Source organism: Marmota marmota, unplaced genomic scaffold, assembly GCF_001458135.2.
Source record: "Marmota marmota marmota unplaced genomic scaffold, marMar, whole genome shotgun sequence".
Lineage (NCBI taxonomy): Eukaryota > Metazoa > Chordata > Mammalia > Rodentia > Sciuridae > Marmota > Marmota marmota.
Window position 1 is genome coordinate 953,643 of NW_025999898.1, and position 14,467 is coordinate 968,109.

The window sequence follows — 14,467 nt, forward strand, 5'->3', positions numbered from 1 at the left end:
GGATCTTGAAATGCCAATAACAACAATAATAGAATAATGCAATATATAATAATGTTATTATTAGTACTTCTAGGCCCTTCAGAGTCTAAGAAGATAAAATTATGAGGTTCTTTAAATCCAAGATAGTATCATACTACATACTAAGTGACATCCATCTTTGACTAATAAAATTGTGGGCAAATTCTCTCATAGATTTGGGATTAGTAACATCTTTTTGTAGGAATAGTCTTAGCTTTTAAAAGAAATTTAAGATGTTGGTGGGCCTTTATTTTATTCATTTATTTATATGTGGTTCTCAGAATCGAACCCAGTGCCTCACACATGCTAGGCAAGTGCTCTACCACCAAGCCACAACCCAGCCCTAGTCTTAGCTTTTGTCAGTTCTTTGTTTTTGCTTATTTCCCTGCATATGATTTAGATAAAGTCTCCAAGGATGTGTCGCAAAGAACATTACAGGAAGATTATGAAGGTGTAGGCAGGGTGGCTCTAGGGAATTGGTGAGGTCAAACCTTGTTTTCTAGGACTGAGGAGTTTCCTGGGATGTGGGACTTTCAATGCTAAAACCAGGAGAGTCTCAAAATACTGGGACAATTAATCACCCTAACTCTCCCCCATGCTGTTTGGCCAAAAAGCTCATACCCAGGAGACAGATATCACAAACCCAGAGAAGGGTCAAGAGCCGAGCCATGTTGGTTTGAGTTCTGCCTTTAGCACTAATTAGGTGTGGGGCTTTGAATTAACCTTTCTTACTTTTGGTGTACATAGAAGGGAGGCTGTAGATACTTCAGCTCAGGTGTGTGTGAGCCTGGCACAATAGGTCTCCAATAAACAGTTTCTTGACTGTGGCTTCTGGGATTCAGTCCTGGATATCAATTTCTAGTTGGAAGCCTGAGAGTATGTGCCACCAAAAGCCACTGTCCCCCTGGAGATGCTGAAGGAGGCAGTCATCAGCTGAAGTTAGAGCCAGGAGCATCCCCACCCTGGTCAATAACATCTGACTGTGCCTTGGTGCCATCTTTACTTCTAGATATAAGTTCCAGAGAGTCCTGACCAACTTGTTGACTGCTGTATACTTGGGGACAGATGAGGTCTAGGGGTGCAACAGGTATTAGGTGGAGACCAGTTTGTTTATTTATTTTTGATTAATTGAACTGAATGTGAGGGTGGAGGGGGCAGATGTGTGAGGCATTCGGGGGAGAGCAGAAGTGGGAAAGGTGGGTGGAGATAGGAGGTGCTGACTGGAAGCCAGGGGAAGGAGCAGTAGGGACAGAGTGAACAGATACAAAGATGGAAAGATTTGGGGGTCCTTGAGAGATCATTTGAGTCCTGAATCTGATGTATCTTGTAATGTGACCTTGGGCAAGTCCCTTGCCCTATTAAAACTACAGTTCCCACATCTATAATATGGGATAGTAATTGTGCCTGGCTTGAAGATTATTATGAATATATAAGTATGTAACAAAAAAATCTCATCAATATGTACAACTATAATGTGCAAATTAAAAATGTGAGGGGGGGAAAGGTTATTATGAGGATTAATGAGTAAGAAGCTCTTAGCCTGGGCCCAGAACCTGCCCCACAAAATACTCCCCACCCCACCTCCATCACACACACATGGGTGCGAACATGCACGCACAGACACACACATTCACTCATTCTTGGACTCCATCCTGATCTTCCCATATCTTCCACTCACCAGGTACCTGCTCCAGTCCTACCATTTACAGTGTGATCTCAGCCAGGTGATTTTCCCTCTCTGAGCTCCTTTCCTCCTCTCTAACATGAGATAATAGCCCCTACAACCCTGAGTTTTGGTGAAGATGAGTTGAGATAATGTCCATAAAGCACTTATCCCAGGACCAGGCACAAAATCAGAGTTTGGTCACACATGCACTTGCGCACATTCAGACATGCACAAACAAAAATTTTCCAGGTGTTGGAAGCCATGGGAGTTCCTGAACCACACAAGGCTTCAATATGTAACATACATATCAGATCCCTGCTCTGCACTGGGCTGTCTTACAGACACTTTCACAGACAGATCACCGTGCTCTTTTGGGATTCCCCCCATCCCAGGGCCCTTCCAGTCACCACCACTGAGGCTGATTAACAAAAACACAACATCAAATCCTTTTACTTCTGAGGTCTCCCCTTTAAGGGGAGGCAGGAAATAAGAGGGTAGGGGGTTTAATAAAAAATAGTATAATTAGTCAAATACTGCTCTCCTGTGAGGCCCTGTGTACCAGGGGCCCAGTTCTGGTTGGCTACATCCTCTTGAGAGCCTCTCCTCACCCTAAGGTTCAGGGTGGCACCAGGAGGGGCTGAAGGAAGCCAACATCACAGGTCCCTGCCCAGCCCCTCTGTAGTGAAAGAGCTGGGAGGCCACAGGTCAGCAGGATGTCACCACCGCAGAAAGTCCCTAATGAACTTCCAGAGCTTGGTGACCCAGAGGTTAACGCCGAGATCCATCAGGTACTGGATCTCGGGCGTGAGCATCCGACGGCAGAGCTGTTGGTGTCGCTGCCCAATGCTCTTCTTGAGGTTGTAACCAAGGATGGACTTGGAACCCAGCGGCTGCCAGGGCTGCATGGCTGAGTCCTGGATGGCAGCCGCATCCACTGCCCGACCACCATCAATACAGATACGCCGCATGCGCTCATTGGCACGGCGCAGGGCAGCCACCTCTTGGGCCATACGCTCCCGCCCAAAGGCCTCCACTTTGCGCCAGAAGCTGGCATTGAAGTGGCGGTAGAGGCGGGCATCCAGCATGTTCCAGGCTGTTGCACGGCGGTACAGGTCCCCAGAGAGCCGAGGCACTGGTGAATCACGACGGGCGTTGAGCTTGAAGTACAGCACGTCCTCCAGCTCCCAGCAGAGCAGATCCTTCAGCAGCACCAGAGACTCGTCGAAGTACTCCTGGAGGAGTACCAGGTGGAAGCGGCGCTCCACCTCCAGTATGTGCTCCTGCACCTGTGGGCTGCCAGGGTCTAGGCCACTGTCATAGCCCAGATCGAAGAAGAGCAAATTGCGGAGGTAGTGGGCGTTGTAGCCGTTGGGATCGTAGTAGCGATCTGGGTCCTGCAAGAATTCTGCCAGCTTGTCGCTGCTTGAGAGCTTCCACGTGAGGGGCACCACGGGCCCAAAGTAGTGGAAGGAGGACTCGAAAAGGCGGGCAGGGTCCCGGAGCACGGTGATGAAAGTGGCATTGGGTGGCACCAGGCCACGCACCTCCTCGTAGTGGAAGCGCATGTGGTTGCAGATGATGTTGAAGCAGGCCCCGGGCCGGTAGTCCTGCACCAGGCTGCGGGTGAAGAAGGCCGGGTAATCGAAGTCGTTGCGACCATTGGGGAAGGCGAATTTGAGCCCGTGCTTCTGACCAAAGCGGAACAGGATGTTGAGCAGCGTGCTGCTGGCCGTCTTGTGTGTCTTCATGAACACGATGTTGCGCCGTGGCTGGCAACCTCTAAATGAGCCATTGGCCAGAATCACCCCCTCCGACTCACCAGAGACTGGGGAGCAGGGTGCTATGGCATCGGGGGTCCTGCTAGAGACAGAGAGGTAGGAAGAGTGTCAGAGGCCGCTGGGGGTCTGGGGACTCAGAACCTTGGGCCCTCATGCCTAAACATGGGTTTGTTGATGACAGTTGTGGCAACAGAGATGAGATGGGGACACAGATGGGCCTGAGTCTAGGCTGAATGCCTGAGCCAGTGATTTGGCCTCTCTGGCTTCAGTTGTTCCTCATCTGTGAAGTGGGGAGAATAACAGGCCCTATTTGTGATGTTAGTGTGAGATTGAAGTGAAGTGAGGCACACAGGCTTTTGTCTCAATCATGGCCAGTGCCTTATGTTTATTGTAAAATAGTACTAGGTTGAACCACATGAAATTTCCCTTTAGTAGGGTCAGTAATTGACAATTTCCTCCAGTTCAATTTAATACCTAGCAACTAAAAGTACAGGCTGTGCCAGATCTGTGCTGAGCATCTCCATGAGGAACCTTTCCTGTCTGCTGCACCCATATGCCCATCAGGATTACCAGATGGTTAGGAGCAAGGCCTGGGATCATACAGGAGTTTGAATCCAGGCCCTGTGCCAGCTGAGTGCTTTTAGATAAACTGACCTCTTCCCTGTGGCCCTCCTGGAGCCTCAGATAATATAATCCATGCCCTGGACATAAATGATATGATGTGATTCTCCCACTCTATGAGGCAGGCTCTGTTGTTCTCCCCATTTCATAGATGAGCACACTGAGGCCCAGGATTTCATGGTGAGTTCTGCCCTCAGTAGTGGAGTTTCTGTCCAGCAGAGCATGATGCAGGGTTCAGGATGGCTACCCAGGATATAGCATCAATCATTCAGGCAGGTGCTGTAGTAAGGCAATTACAGGGCCTCCCTGAAGGGGAGTAGTCCTTCTATATCCCCACCACTGGGTGCTCAACTAGGCTACTCACATGGAGGTCAGGCCAGTGTGCAGTGGGGGCACAGCATAGGAGTACAATAGCAGCAGGAAGCTGGTAAACAGAGCTCCCAGAACCAGCCCCTTGGCCATGGACTCCCAGCGCTTCTTCTGTAGCATGGGCGGCATCTCAGACACCTGTAAGGGGCAGCAGAGAGTGGAAACAAGCATCAGGAGGCTGGCCCTAACGAGCACCCATGGCTGCTCTGGGCCTGGAAGCAAGGACCTGCCTTTGCCAGCACTGTGACCCCTTACAGGGTCCAGATAGGGACAGAGAGAAAAACACATGGAGATAGACAGCCATGGGGATGCAGACAGAGAGGGTGGGTCAATTCAAAGAGAAACAAGGTATGGAGAAGTTTCTGCCTCATGGTTCCGTTTTAAGTTTTAAGCTTGTTGGCACTCTGAAAAGCAGTATGGGGATTCCTTAGAAAACTTGGAATGGGACTACCATTCGACCCAGCTATCCCACTCTTTGATCTCTACCCAAAGGACTTAAAGATCAGTATACTACAGTGATGCAGCCACATGAATGTTTATAGCAGCTCAATTCACAATAGTTAAACTTTGGAACCAACCTAGCTGTCCTTCAATAGATGAATGGATAAAGAAACTGTGGTACATATATGCAATGGAATATTACTCAGCATTAAAAGAGAATAAAATTATAGCATTTGCTGGTAAAATGGATGGAGTTGGAAAATATGCTAAGTGAAGTAAGCCAATCCCAAAAAACCAAAAGCTGAATGTTCTCTCAGTGGATGTTGATACATAATGGGGGAGGGGCATGGGAAGAATGGAGGAACTTTGGATTGGGCAAAGGGGAAGGGGAAGGGGAGGGGAGGAGGCATGGGGGTAGGTAAGATGGTACAATGAGATATGGACATCATTACCCTAGGTATATGTATGATTGCACAAATGGTGCGACTCTGCAACATGTACAACCAGAGAACTGAAAAGTTGTGCTCCATTTGTACAATGAAACAAAATGCATTCTGCTGTCATATAAACAAATTGGAAAAATTTTTAAAAATAAAAAAATGTTTTTTTAAAAAACAAAATTTTAATCTGGTTGGTGAGGACACAAGTGTTCATTACCTTACTTTTGGACCTTTTGGGGCTTCATAATGAAATACTTTTTTAAGTAAGAAGGAAAAGTACATCCTTGCTCAGTGCTCTGTGTCCCCAGGCCTGGGATGGGCTGTCTACAGGAAAGGCCAGAAGCTCTCTGGGGACCTGAATCCTTTACTTTTTTAGAGTGCCAGCCCTATATGTCCTCTGTACCACCCTTGTGGCTGCCCAATAAGGGGCTAAGTCTCCTGCTCTTTTCTCACCAGCCCCTGCATTACTGGGATTTATAGGGGAGGCAGGTAGAGAAACAGGCTCACAGCTGAGAAGGTGACTAAGCTCACACAACCAGACAGGCCTCTACCCACATACCCACCTTCTCTTTGATGGCCCACAGGGAGAGATGCCCAGTGAAATGTACATTTCAGTTCACTAATGAATAAAATATTTTAGTTGTATGACTATGTCCCAAATATTACATGAGATATACTAAAAATTATTCAAACTATAATTTAAACAGTATCTTGGGGTTTTTATTGTTATTGTATATTTGTTTAGAGGGAGGTTTGGTCTGAATGTGTCAACCCTATTCACAGAAAACTGAAATATAGGCTATAATGAGGATAAGCTCTCTCCAGGGGAGAGCTTGTTGGGGGGACCACCCCTTAGCAGCAAAACCAGGGCCTAGAACTTTCTACTCTCACTTTAGCTTAAGCTCTTGAGCCCCTGAGGCCACCAGAAGTAACATGTAATGCCCAATGATCACATGCATAGATCGTCACCACTGTCCCTAGGGGCAGAAGATAGAACAGCCCACCTGGGTAGGAGCCCATACACTGCTCCCTGGAAAAGTTATCCAAGGCATCCACAAACTTCTCCTGGAGAAAGGGCCCCTTAGGCCAACCCACCAGGTGGCACCAATCTTTAAGTCCTTTGTTCATCATTTAGAAATTGGTCCTCACTGGAAAGAACATGAAAAGCATTTGCAAAGAAAGACACTGTACTACAAGAGGGAATCTGGTCTCCCTCATGACATCCTTGTTTACTCTGCAAGGTAGACAGGGCATTGGGCAAGGGTGAGGGAGAGTGTTGGAGGGCAGTGATGTCAAAGGACAAAGGAGCAAGCTCTCTGACTTCTCATTGTTCTAAACACTTGGGCAAATGTAAAGCCACATGTGCAAGGGTATTCACAGCTGCTTGATCAGAAACAGGAGCAAATCAGAAACAACCTCAGTGATTATCAGCAAGGAACCATTACATAAATCAAGGCCCATTCATAGAAAGAGTCATCTGCAGATGTTTAAAAAATAAAACAACAACAAAAACAAGGTGTAGCTAAAAACACATCATGATCTATTTGTGTGGAAAAAAGGAAGTTCTAGAACAATATGTCCATCAATTACCCCTCCATATTCTTTATATATGTATGTAAAACTACATGAAGATCCAGAAGAAAGTAAGTGGAGAGCAGTACAGGTGAAGTATCCCTTATCCCTTATCTAAAATGCTTGAAACCAGAAATATTTTGAATTTCAGATTTTTTTTTGATTACAGAATATTTGCCTTTATATAATGAGATATCCTGGGAATGGAACCCAAGTCTAAACATGAAATTCATTTCTACCCATAGCTTGAAGGTAATTTTATACAATATTTTTAGTGTCCTTTTGTTTTGGCTGTGACCCATCACATGAGGTCAGGTGTGGAATTTTCCACTTGTGGCATCATGTGGGCACTCCAAAAGTTTCAGATTTGGGAGCATTTTGGATTTCAGATTTTTGGATTAGAAATGTTCAACCTGAATTCTACATTTCAGCAATGGTATCCTCTGCATATCTGGGGGAGAGTATATATGGGAATATTTTTTCCAAATTATGCATTTTTTAAACTGTTGCATTCTTTAAAGGGGCCCATATTACTTTTTAATCTGAAAAAGATAATACATTGCACTCAGCTATTAAATAATTTAAATAATAAATTACAAAGCTTGCAAGGTGGGATAAAACCTGTCAGGAGGGGTTCTAGGAGGGAGACATACCAACATCAGGCCCAACCCCTCAGGCCTATTTCAATCCAATGCTGTGATTTCAGACAAGCCAGGGACCTCCTTAGATTCTGTTTCTCATGTGTAAGGTGAGAGTTACTCTAGCTGGGCCCATGGGAGCCTCCCTGAGATGGGTCAGGCAAGCTGAATCTCTCCTAAACTCCTCCCTGAAGGCCTGCTGCCATCCCTGGACAAGGAGTGACCACTGGGCTGCTCACAAAGCACAAACCTGCCCCAAGCCTCAAGTGTTCCTATCAGCCTCCTGCTCCTCAGGGCTACAACAGAAAGCGGGGCTAATTCAGGCTGGAGTCTTACACTGGCTCAGAACCCTGAGTGGAGCCCTGAGCCTCAGTTTCTATGGCTTTAAAATGTGAAGGGATTAGGATTCTGTGGCTCACCCTGACTATATTCTGAGGGCCCACCCGTGCCTCAGCAGCCCCACTCACCAGGGTACTTTCTGGAACTCTGGGAGACTGCAATGGTGGAGGTCTAGGCAGGAGGCCAGGCAGCAGGGGGCAGACCAGCCTTCTTGAACTGCCAATCAGGTTCCACTTGGCCCCACCCACCTCATCACTGGTTCACTCCTTCCTACATTCTCCCATTTTGACTTCCTTAAACCTCACCAGGCCCTTGCCCAGCCTGGCCCCTGCTGGCTGCTGCATCCGTGGCCATTTCACACTCTGATTATAATTTTGAGCCCCTGTGAGAAGCCAGGCATGGGGCAGAGCATTTTTCAGAGCATTTAACTGTCTCTACTCAGCTGCCAGTCAATGGATGTTAATTTACCCACTGTCAGTCCCATTTTGCAGATGGGGAAACTGAGGCTACAGGAGGTGATCCAACTTGCCCAGGGTCACTCATAAAGGCAGAGGTATGGAAGGAATTTGAGCCCAGGTCTGTGGACCAGTAGCACGCATCTTCCTTTTCTGTCCCTGACAATCCTACCTGGAGCACCCTAAACCCATAGGAGGGAAAGAGGGAAGGAGAGAAGGAGGGAAGGAAGGAAGAAGGAAGCATTTCCATGGCAGCAATTCCACCACAGGCCAAGGCATGGGGGAAGTTCTGTCCCAAGAACACAGCAGGAACTGGTCTTTGTGGGTTGAGCCAGCATCCAGAATGAACAGAGAGGGGAAAGGGGCCCTGATGGCTAGTGTTTCTATGTTGGCCACCTGAGTGTCCAATACTACTCATTCTCTTTCTGCCTGGCCTCTGTGAATTTGGGCACAAAGCTCACTGTTTCTGAGACTTAGTCTCCTCATGTGTACAGTGACCACACAACAGCAAGATCAGGGCAGACAGGATTCTTTGTGTTCATAGGCAGAGCCTCCGGGTAAACTAAGGCCCAGAGGGGTGCTGGCTGGCAGCCAGGAGCCTGGCTTGAGGGAGAACAGTCCTGAGGCTGTGAGATTCTAATGAGAGAATGCATGTACTCAGAAGGCGGTGGACACATATTAATTATTAATAGTGATGATAATTAACCATTATCATTATTTACCAGGATGCAGTCTTGATTCACATGCCTGGGTGTTCAGAGGAAAGATCCTCTCTGTGCTCAGCTTCAGGCGAGCCTTACAGCAGTGACTCATTCCTGAGCTTCCTGGACTTGGCACCTGGTGAATGTTTGATGAATGACCCCCATAACCCTCAGGGTCACGTAGCCCTATCCCGGAGTGTATATGAGACCATGGTCCAGGCAGCCAACGCCTCATTGAGGGCCACATAGGAAACAGCCCATGTGTGAGACAGACAAACAGGTCAGAGCCATGCATATAGGCCACATGTATGTAAATATCCCAAGAGTGAAAGCTAAACATGGAAGTCATACTAGTGAGGGTCATGTGTGCACAAGAGCACATGTGAAAATTAGGCACGTGGGAGCCACACACAAGAGTTCTCTGGAGACAGCAACTCTAGGGCTAGGTTCTGGTTTTAAATCCCGTCTGTTATTTTCTTACTGTGTGCTCCAGGAAAGGCTGTGTCCCTCTCTGGGCCTCAAATTTTCCTCCTACATGATAGTACCAACTTTCCTTCCATCACTGGGTGCTGTGCAGATCCTCTGCATCCCGCAGCACAGAGCAGACGCAGAGCAAACACTTGCTGTGCATGGCCTGCCGCCATTGTTATCATTATTATTACCCTCCCAGGTCCCACTCCTGGCCCCATCTCCAAAGTCCCCAGGTTCAAGGACAATCTCAGTGCAGCTTAAGTTTCATGATCTCTAAGCCAGAAGACAGAGAGGCAGGGAAGTCAAGTTTCTAAGAGGGCAGGGGCACCCTCAAGGTCACATAGTACAAGAAATAGAACCAGAACCTGGGTCTTCCACCTCCACTGTCCATAGTGGTCACAGACTCAGGGACACAGGACACAATCCCCTAGCCAGTTTCCACTTCAATCTATCCTTGCCTTTGTGGATTGATTACCCCAGTCACACTGGCCTCCATCAGTGCAGGTGACTGGCAGCAGGCCAGGCCCAGGCGTCCTCCCATTCAGCTAGGACGGTTCAGCTGACCCCTCAGGAAATAAAGAAAAAATAGGACTTATCCCCACATCTAACACACAGGGAAACCAAACTCAGGAAGGTAAACCTGGCCTAGAGCATCACCACCAAGAGGACCCTGGTGTGAGTGCAGAGGGGATCTACTCACCTCTGGTTGTGACTGGCTATCCTTTCCTTTCCCAGCCTGAGCTACATCTGACTCCTGGGCTGCCTCTGCAGTCACTGGGAGAAAAGAATGCTCCAATGACACCCAGTAGCAGCCTGGCTGGCTCCCTCCTGCTCCAGTGGGTGTGAATATTTATGAGTTCTCTCCCTGGGGACAGCAAGTGGCATATCCCAGTACCCTGCAGGTGGTTCCCTGGCCCTCTGCCCCTCACACCCTGCTGAACAGCCCTGGGCGGTCCCACGCCTCTCCCTGGACCTGACAACCAGGCAGCTTTTATCTAAGGGCTCAGCAGAGTTCCAGACGTCCTTGGGCCAAGGACACAGCAACTGCAGAGCCCTGCAGAAAGCACAGGACAGGCTTGAAGGCTTGAAGGGAGGAAAAGGAGGCCGGAGGCTAATGATCCACACTGAACCTCATTTAAGTCTCACAGCTGCCCCAAGCACCAAGCACCTCCATCAGCCACTCCTCAGGTGAAGAAACCAAGTCTCAGAGAGCTGAAGATCACGCAGCAGACAACAAAGAGTCCAAATGAAGATGTGCCAAGATCCAGGACTTAAAGGGGCTGACACATACCTAGGGACCAAGGTTAATTCCAAATCTTCAGGATCCCTGAGGAGTAAGCAACTAACTGGGCATGGAAGACTTCCAGGAGTCAGTGTCTGACCAGGGCTGCGAGGATGAGTCTGGAGAGATCTTATTCTCTGAGCTCTAGCTTCTTCATCAGAGAGGATACAGAATCCATTCTGGGCAGCTCCTGGCCTGTTGTGGGTGAGGGATGGGGACACATATACACCCTAGACCAGCTTTGTAGGATTTGGGCTGACTGCAGAAGCTGATTCTTCCTGGGGCTTCAGCAGGTCTAAGAGGCAATTCTAGGGACACTGGCTATAAAGGCCAGGGACTCTTGGGCTCAGCCCCACACTGAAAACTTAGGCTCAGGTCTGTCTTGGCTTTGTCTCTGGACAAAGTGACCCCTTGTGCCTAGAAGGCTTCTTAATCTTCCCTTCAGCAGTGATGCCCAGTGCCCCATCATGGCCCAGGCAGCAGGCTCTAGAGACCCAGGGATCATTATTAGTTAATAATCATAATTTTGTGACAGTTTTTCATCCCCACTGAGCATTCTCACACGTTAAGCAACTGCAAGTTCCTCCCAGGGAGCAGCAGGCATCTGACACTTGCTGTGAGCCCCTGTTTTCTGAAAACCCCATCCAACCTGAGAAGCCCCAAGTACCCACAAAATACCAGAGCTAAAACTGCCACAGGCCAGGCTGAGAGTTACAATCTCTCCAAGTGCTGGAATCAGGTTTGGGACATGCTTTGGAATTGTTTTATTTTTTTTCTAATGCCCATTGGAAATTAGAATGAGCTGGTTTGAAGACAGTTTTATGGGGGTGAAGCAGAGCAGAGCTGGCATTGAACAGCAGTGACTACGACTTAGGAATGTGGACTCTGAACCAAACAGTATCCATTCCTGTGTTTGGGACTTCCCATACATCATGCCACTCTCAGATTGCTGGCTGAAGACCTTGGCTGTCATCCCCACTCTATGGGGCAGCGGTGAAGGAGTGGCACTCAGGCTCTCCAGGAGCAAGTGAGATGGTGCCCAGAGTGGGGAGGCAAGTAAAGACCCAAATGAAGCCAACATTTCAGAGTGGGGAGGCTTGATTGCAGAATTTTGTCCCCCATCATCCTAACAGCAGGGGTTACTGCCAGAAATATTAGTGATACCATCTTTGGTTCATTCTCCCTCTACCAAAAAAAAAATTTAAATGATAATAGCAATATAGGATCACTGAACAAAATTCAGAAAACACAAAACATAAAGAATATAATGAAAAGAGACCCATTCCTGGAAGTCACTACCATTAAGATTTTGGTCCTCATCTTCTTTTTTTTTTTTTTTGGTCTCTAGATTCCAGTATTAGAGTACACAGGACACTCAGTGCAGGGCATATGGTGCTCACAGTCCTAGGGTGTCCAGAGAAGCAAGATAACCTGTGATGGAGGAAACTGGTTGGGGCTTGCTGCAGCACAGAGAAGACACATGATCCAGCCTAGGGAAGGGGTGAGGGGTGGTGTCAGGGAAGGAGACTTTGTGGGTGAGGAGGCGCCAGTGGTAGTAACTGCTGCTGTGTGTTCTCCACTTTCCAAAGGCAGTTCCCTTTTCTCCATGGTTACATGGTTAGACAATTCCCATCCTCTTTTGCAGTCAGTGTATTTATGTGACTGAATTCTGTTTGATGGAATATGAACAGAATGATACTGATGAGGTTAAGAGAGCAGAACTCCTCTGTGTTCCACTTTCCCTCTACCCAGTGAATGGGGTGATCTTCAAGGATGTGGAAGTGGGTGGAGCCATGAGATGGGAGGAGCCTGGGTCTCTGCCTCACTGTCCACAAACATCCACTAGATTTCAAGAAAATAGAAATTAAGTTGCCTTTGTGTTAAGTCTTTTGGAACTTGGGGTTTGTCTATTATGATAGCTCCTGTTATTAACGAATGTGCATGTTATTCTGGAATAAACAAGCAGAAAGAAAAGCATATGCAAAGGTCCAGGCAATTGAGAAACTATTGTTAAACCTGGCTGAAGTGTCCATATGAGGCTGGGTAGACAGGGGAGACTTAGGGGCATAGCCAAAAAAACAGGGCAGAGGCAAGAAGTATACACTGACCTCAAAAAGCCATGCCAAGAAGTCTAGCCTGATCCTGTGGGTGATGGGAAACACCAGAAGGATCTTCAGCAGAGGAGTGAGAAGATGGGATTCCCACAGGGATGTTAGGTGGAAAATGAATGGTAGGGGTGGGGAAGGAAAGTGAGGAGGAGACAGACCTTGATGGTAAGCTGTTACAGCTGTCCAACTATGAGATGATCTGGACTAAGGGGAAGGTGGGGATGCAGAGGCACCATCTGTAAACCATGATATAGACAGCATTTGCTGGGTGACCAGGCATGGAGGAGGAGAGGGGAAAGTTCCTTTTGGGATGACTGGCTGGCTGAGGGTGGGGTGAGGCCCTGCACTGAGGAGGCTGAGAGGGGCAGGTTTAGTAGGAAGGTAGGGTGGTATGTCAGTTTCCACTAGGACACAAGAAGTCTATGTGGGATGTCCATGGACAGTCCAACAAGCAGTGGGATACTCTGCCTGGAGCAGAAGAGGGAGGTCTTGAGGGAGGCAGGTTGGGGCCCACAGGCACAGAGTTGAAACCTGAGGCCACAGGAGTAGATGGAGTCACCAGCAATAGGGAGGAAGGAGAGGAAGCCTGCGCTTACAAGAGCAGGATGGTAAGTGTCCCAGGGAGAGAAAAATGGCAGCGAGGGCCTCCAAAGCCATTCCCCAACTGATGCGCAATCCATGCCATTGGCTCAACATGCACACAGAGAAACAGAGCTCTGGCAGAGAAGGTAGTCATGTGAGAGTGTCCCAGAGGTACACCCATAAGGACATGGGAGGAAGCTGTAAAAGTGGAACAAAAAGAGAGCTGGGTGTGTAGCTTATTGGTAAGAGCACTTGCCTAGCACACACAAGGCCCTGGATTCAATCCCCAGCACTGCAAAAGAAAAAACACACAAAAAAAAAATTAGAAAAGATTACAAATTTGAAAGCAACTATTATGTGTTCTAATGGTGACCACTCTCAGGCCGAGCAATCCTACTTGTGGCAATATCTTCAAAGAAAATCTAACAAGAGATCTGAGATGAGCACACAGAGATGGAGACTGAAGTATTACTTACAGATCCTCCAATGCTCATAAGGCCTTTATATCAATTTTTCAGACTAGGAAACTGAGTATCAGAGAGGTTAAAAAGAGATGCCTAGTATTCAGCCTGATTACACAGTGGACAGAATGAACTTATTCATATAGAGCAAAGCTATACATATGTACCTTGTAAAAGAGTTTTAAAAGACTACCAAAGAGAAGCTATACTTCCCAGGAGAGCAGAGCCATATACTTTCTGTAACACATTTTGATTCTATAATCAAAATGTATAGGCATGGTGGTACATGCCTGTAATCTCAGCTAAGTGGGAGGCTGAGGCAGGAGAATTTCAAGTTCAAGAACAATTGGGCAACTTAGAGACCGTCTCTCAAAATAAAATTAAAAGAGCAGGGGGTATAGCTCAGTGGTAGAGTGCTTGCCTCATATATGTGAGATCCTGGGTTTGATTCCCAGTTGCAAAAAAATAAAATAAAACAAAACAAAACTCCCACTGCCTTTCTCTTTCTCATACCCACCCACCCAC

General features: G+C 47.6%; 1 protein-coding gene across 5 annotated transcripts in view; it reads right to left on the reverse strand.

The window, feature by feature from the left end:
- Positions 1-2,106: 2,106 nt before the first annotated feature.
- Positions 2,107-14,467, reverse strand: part of Gal3st1 (galactose-3-O-sulfotransferase 1) — a 17,366-nt gene continuing 5,005 nt past the window's right edge. For 3 of the 5 annotated variants that reach the window (XM_048798233.1, XM_015504937.1, XM_015504936.2), the window contains exons 2-3: positions 4,448-4,590; positions 2,107-3,544 (exon numbers count right to left, since the gene is read on the reverse strand). In XM_048798233.1, the coding sequence (XP_048654190.1) occupies positions 2,401-3,544; positions 4,448-4,581 (1,278 nt within the window). In that variant the 5' untranslated portion in view covers positions 4,582-4,590 and the 3' untranslated portion in view covers positions 2,107-2,400. Of the gene's footprint in view, positions 3,545-4,447; positions 4,591-10,209; positions 11,485-14,467 lie in introns of those variants that run through there. The other 2 variants (XM_015504939.2, XM_015504938.2) reach the window with 2 other exon arrangements.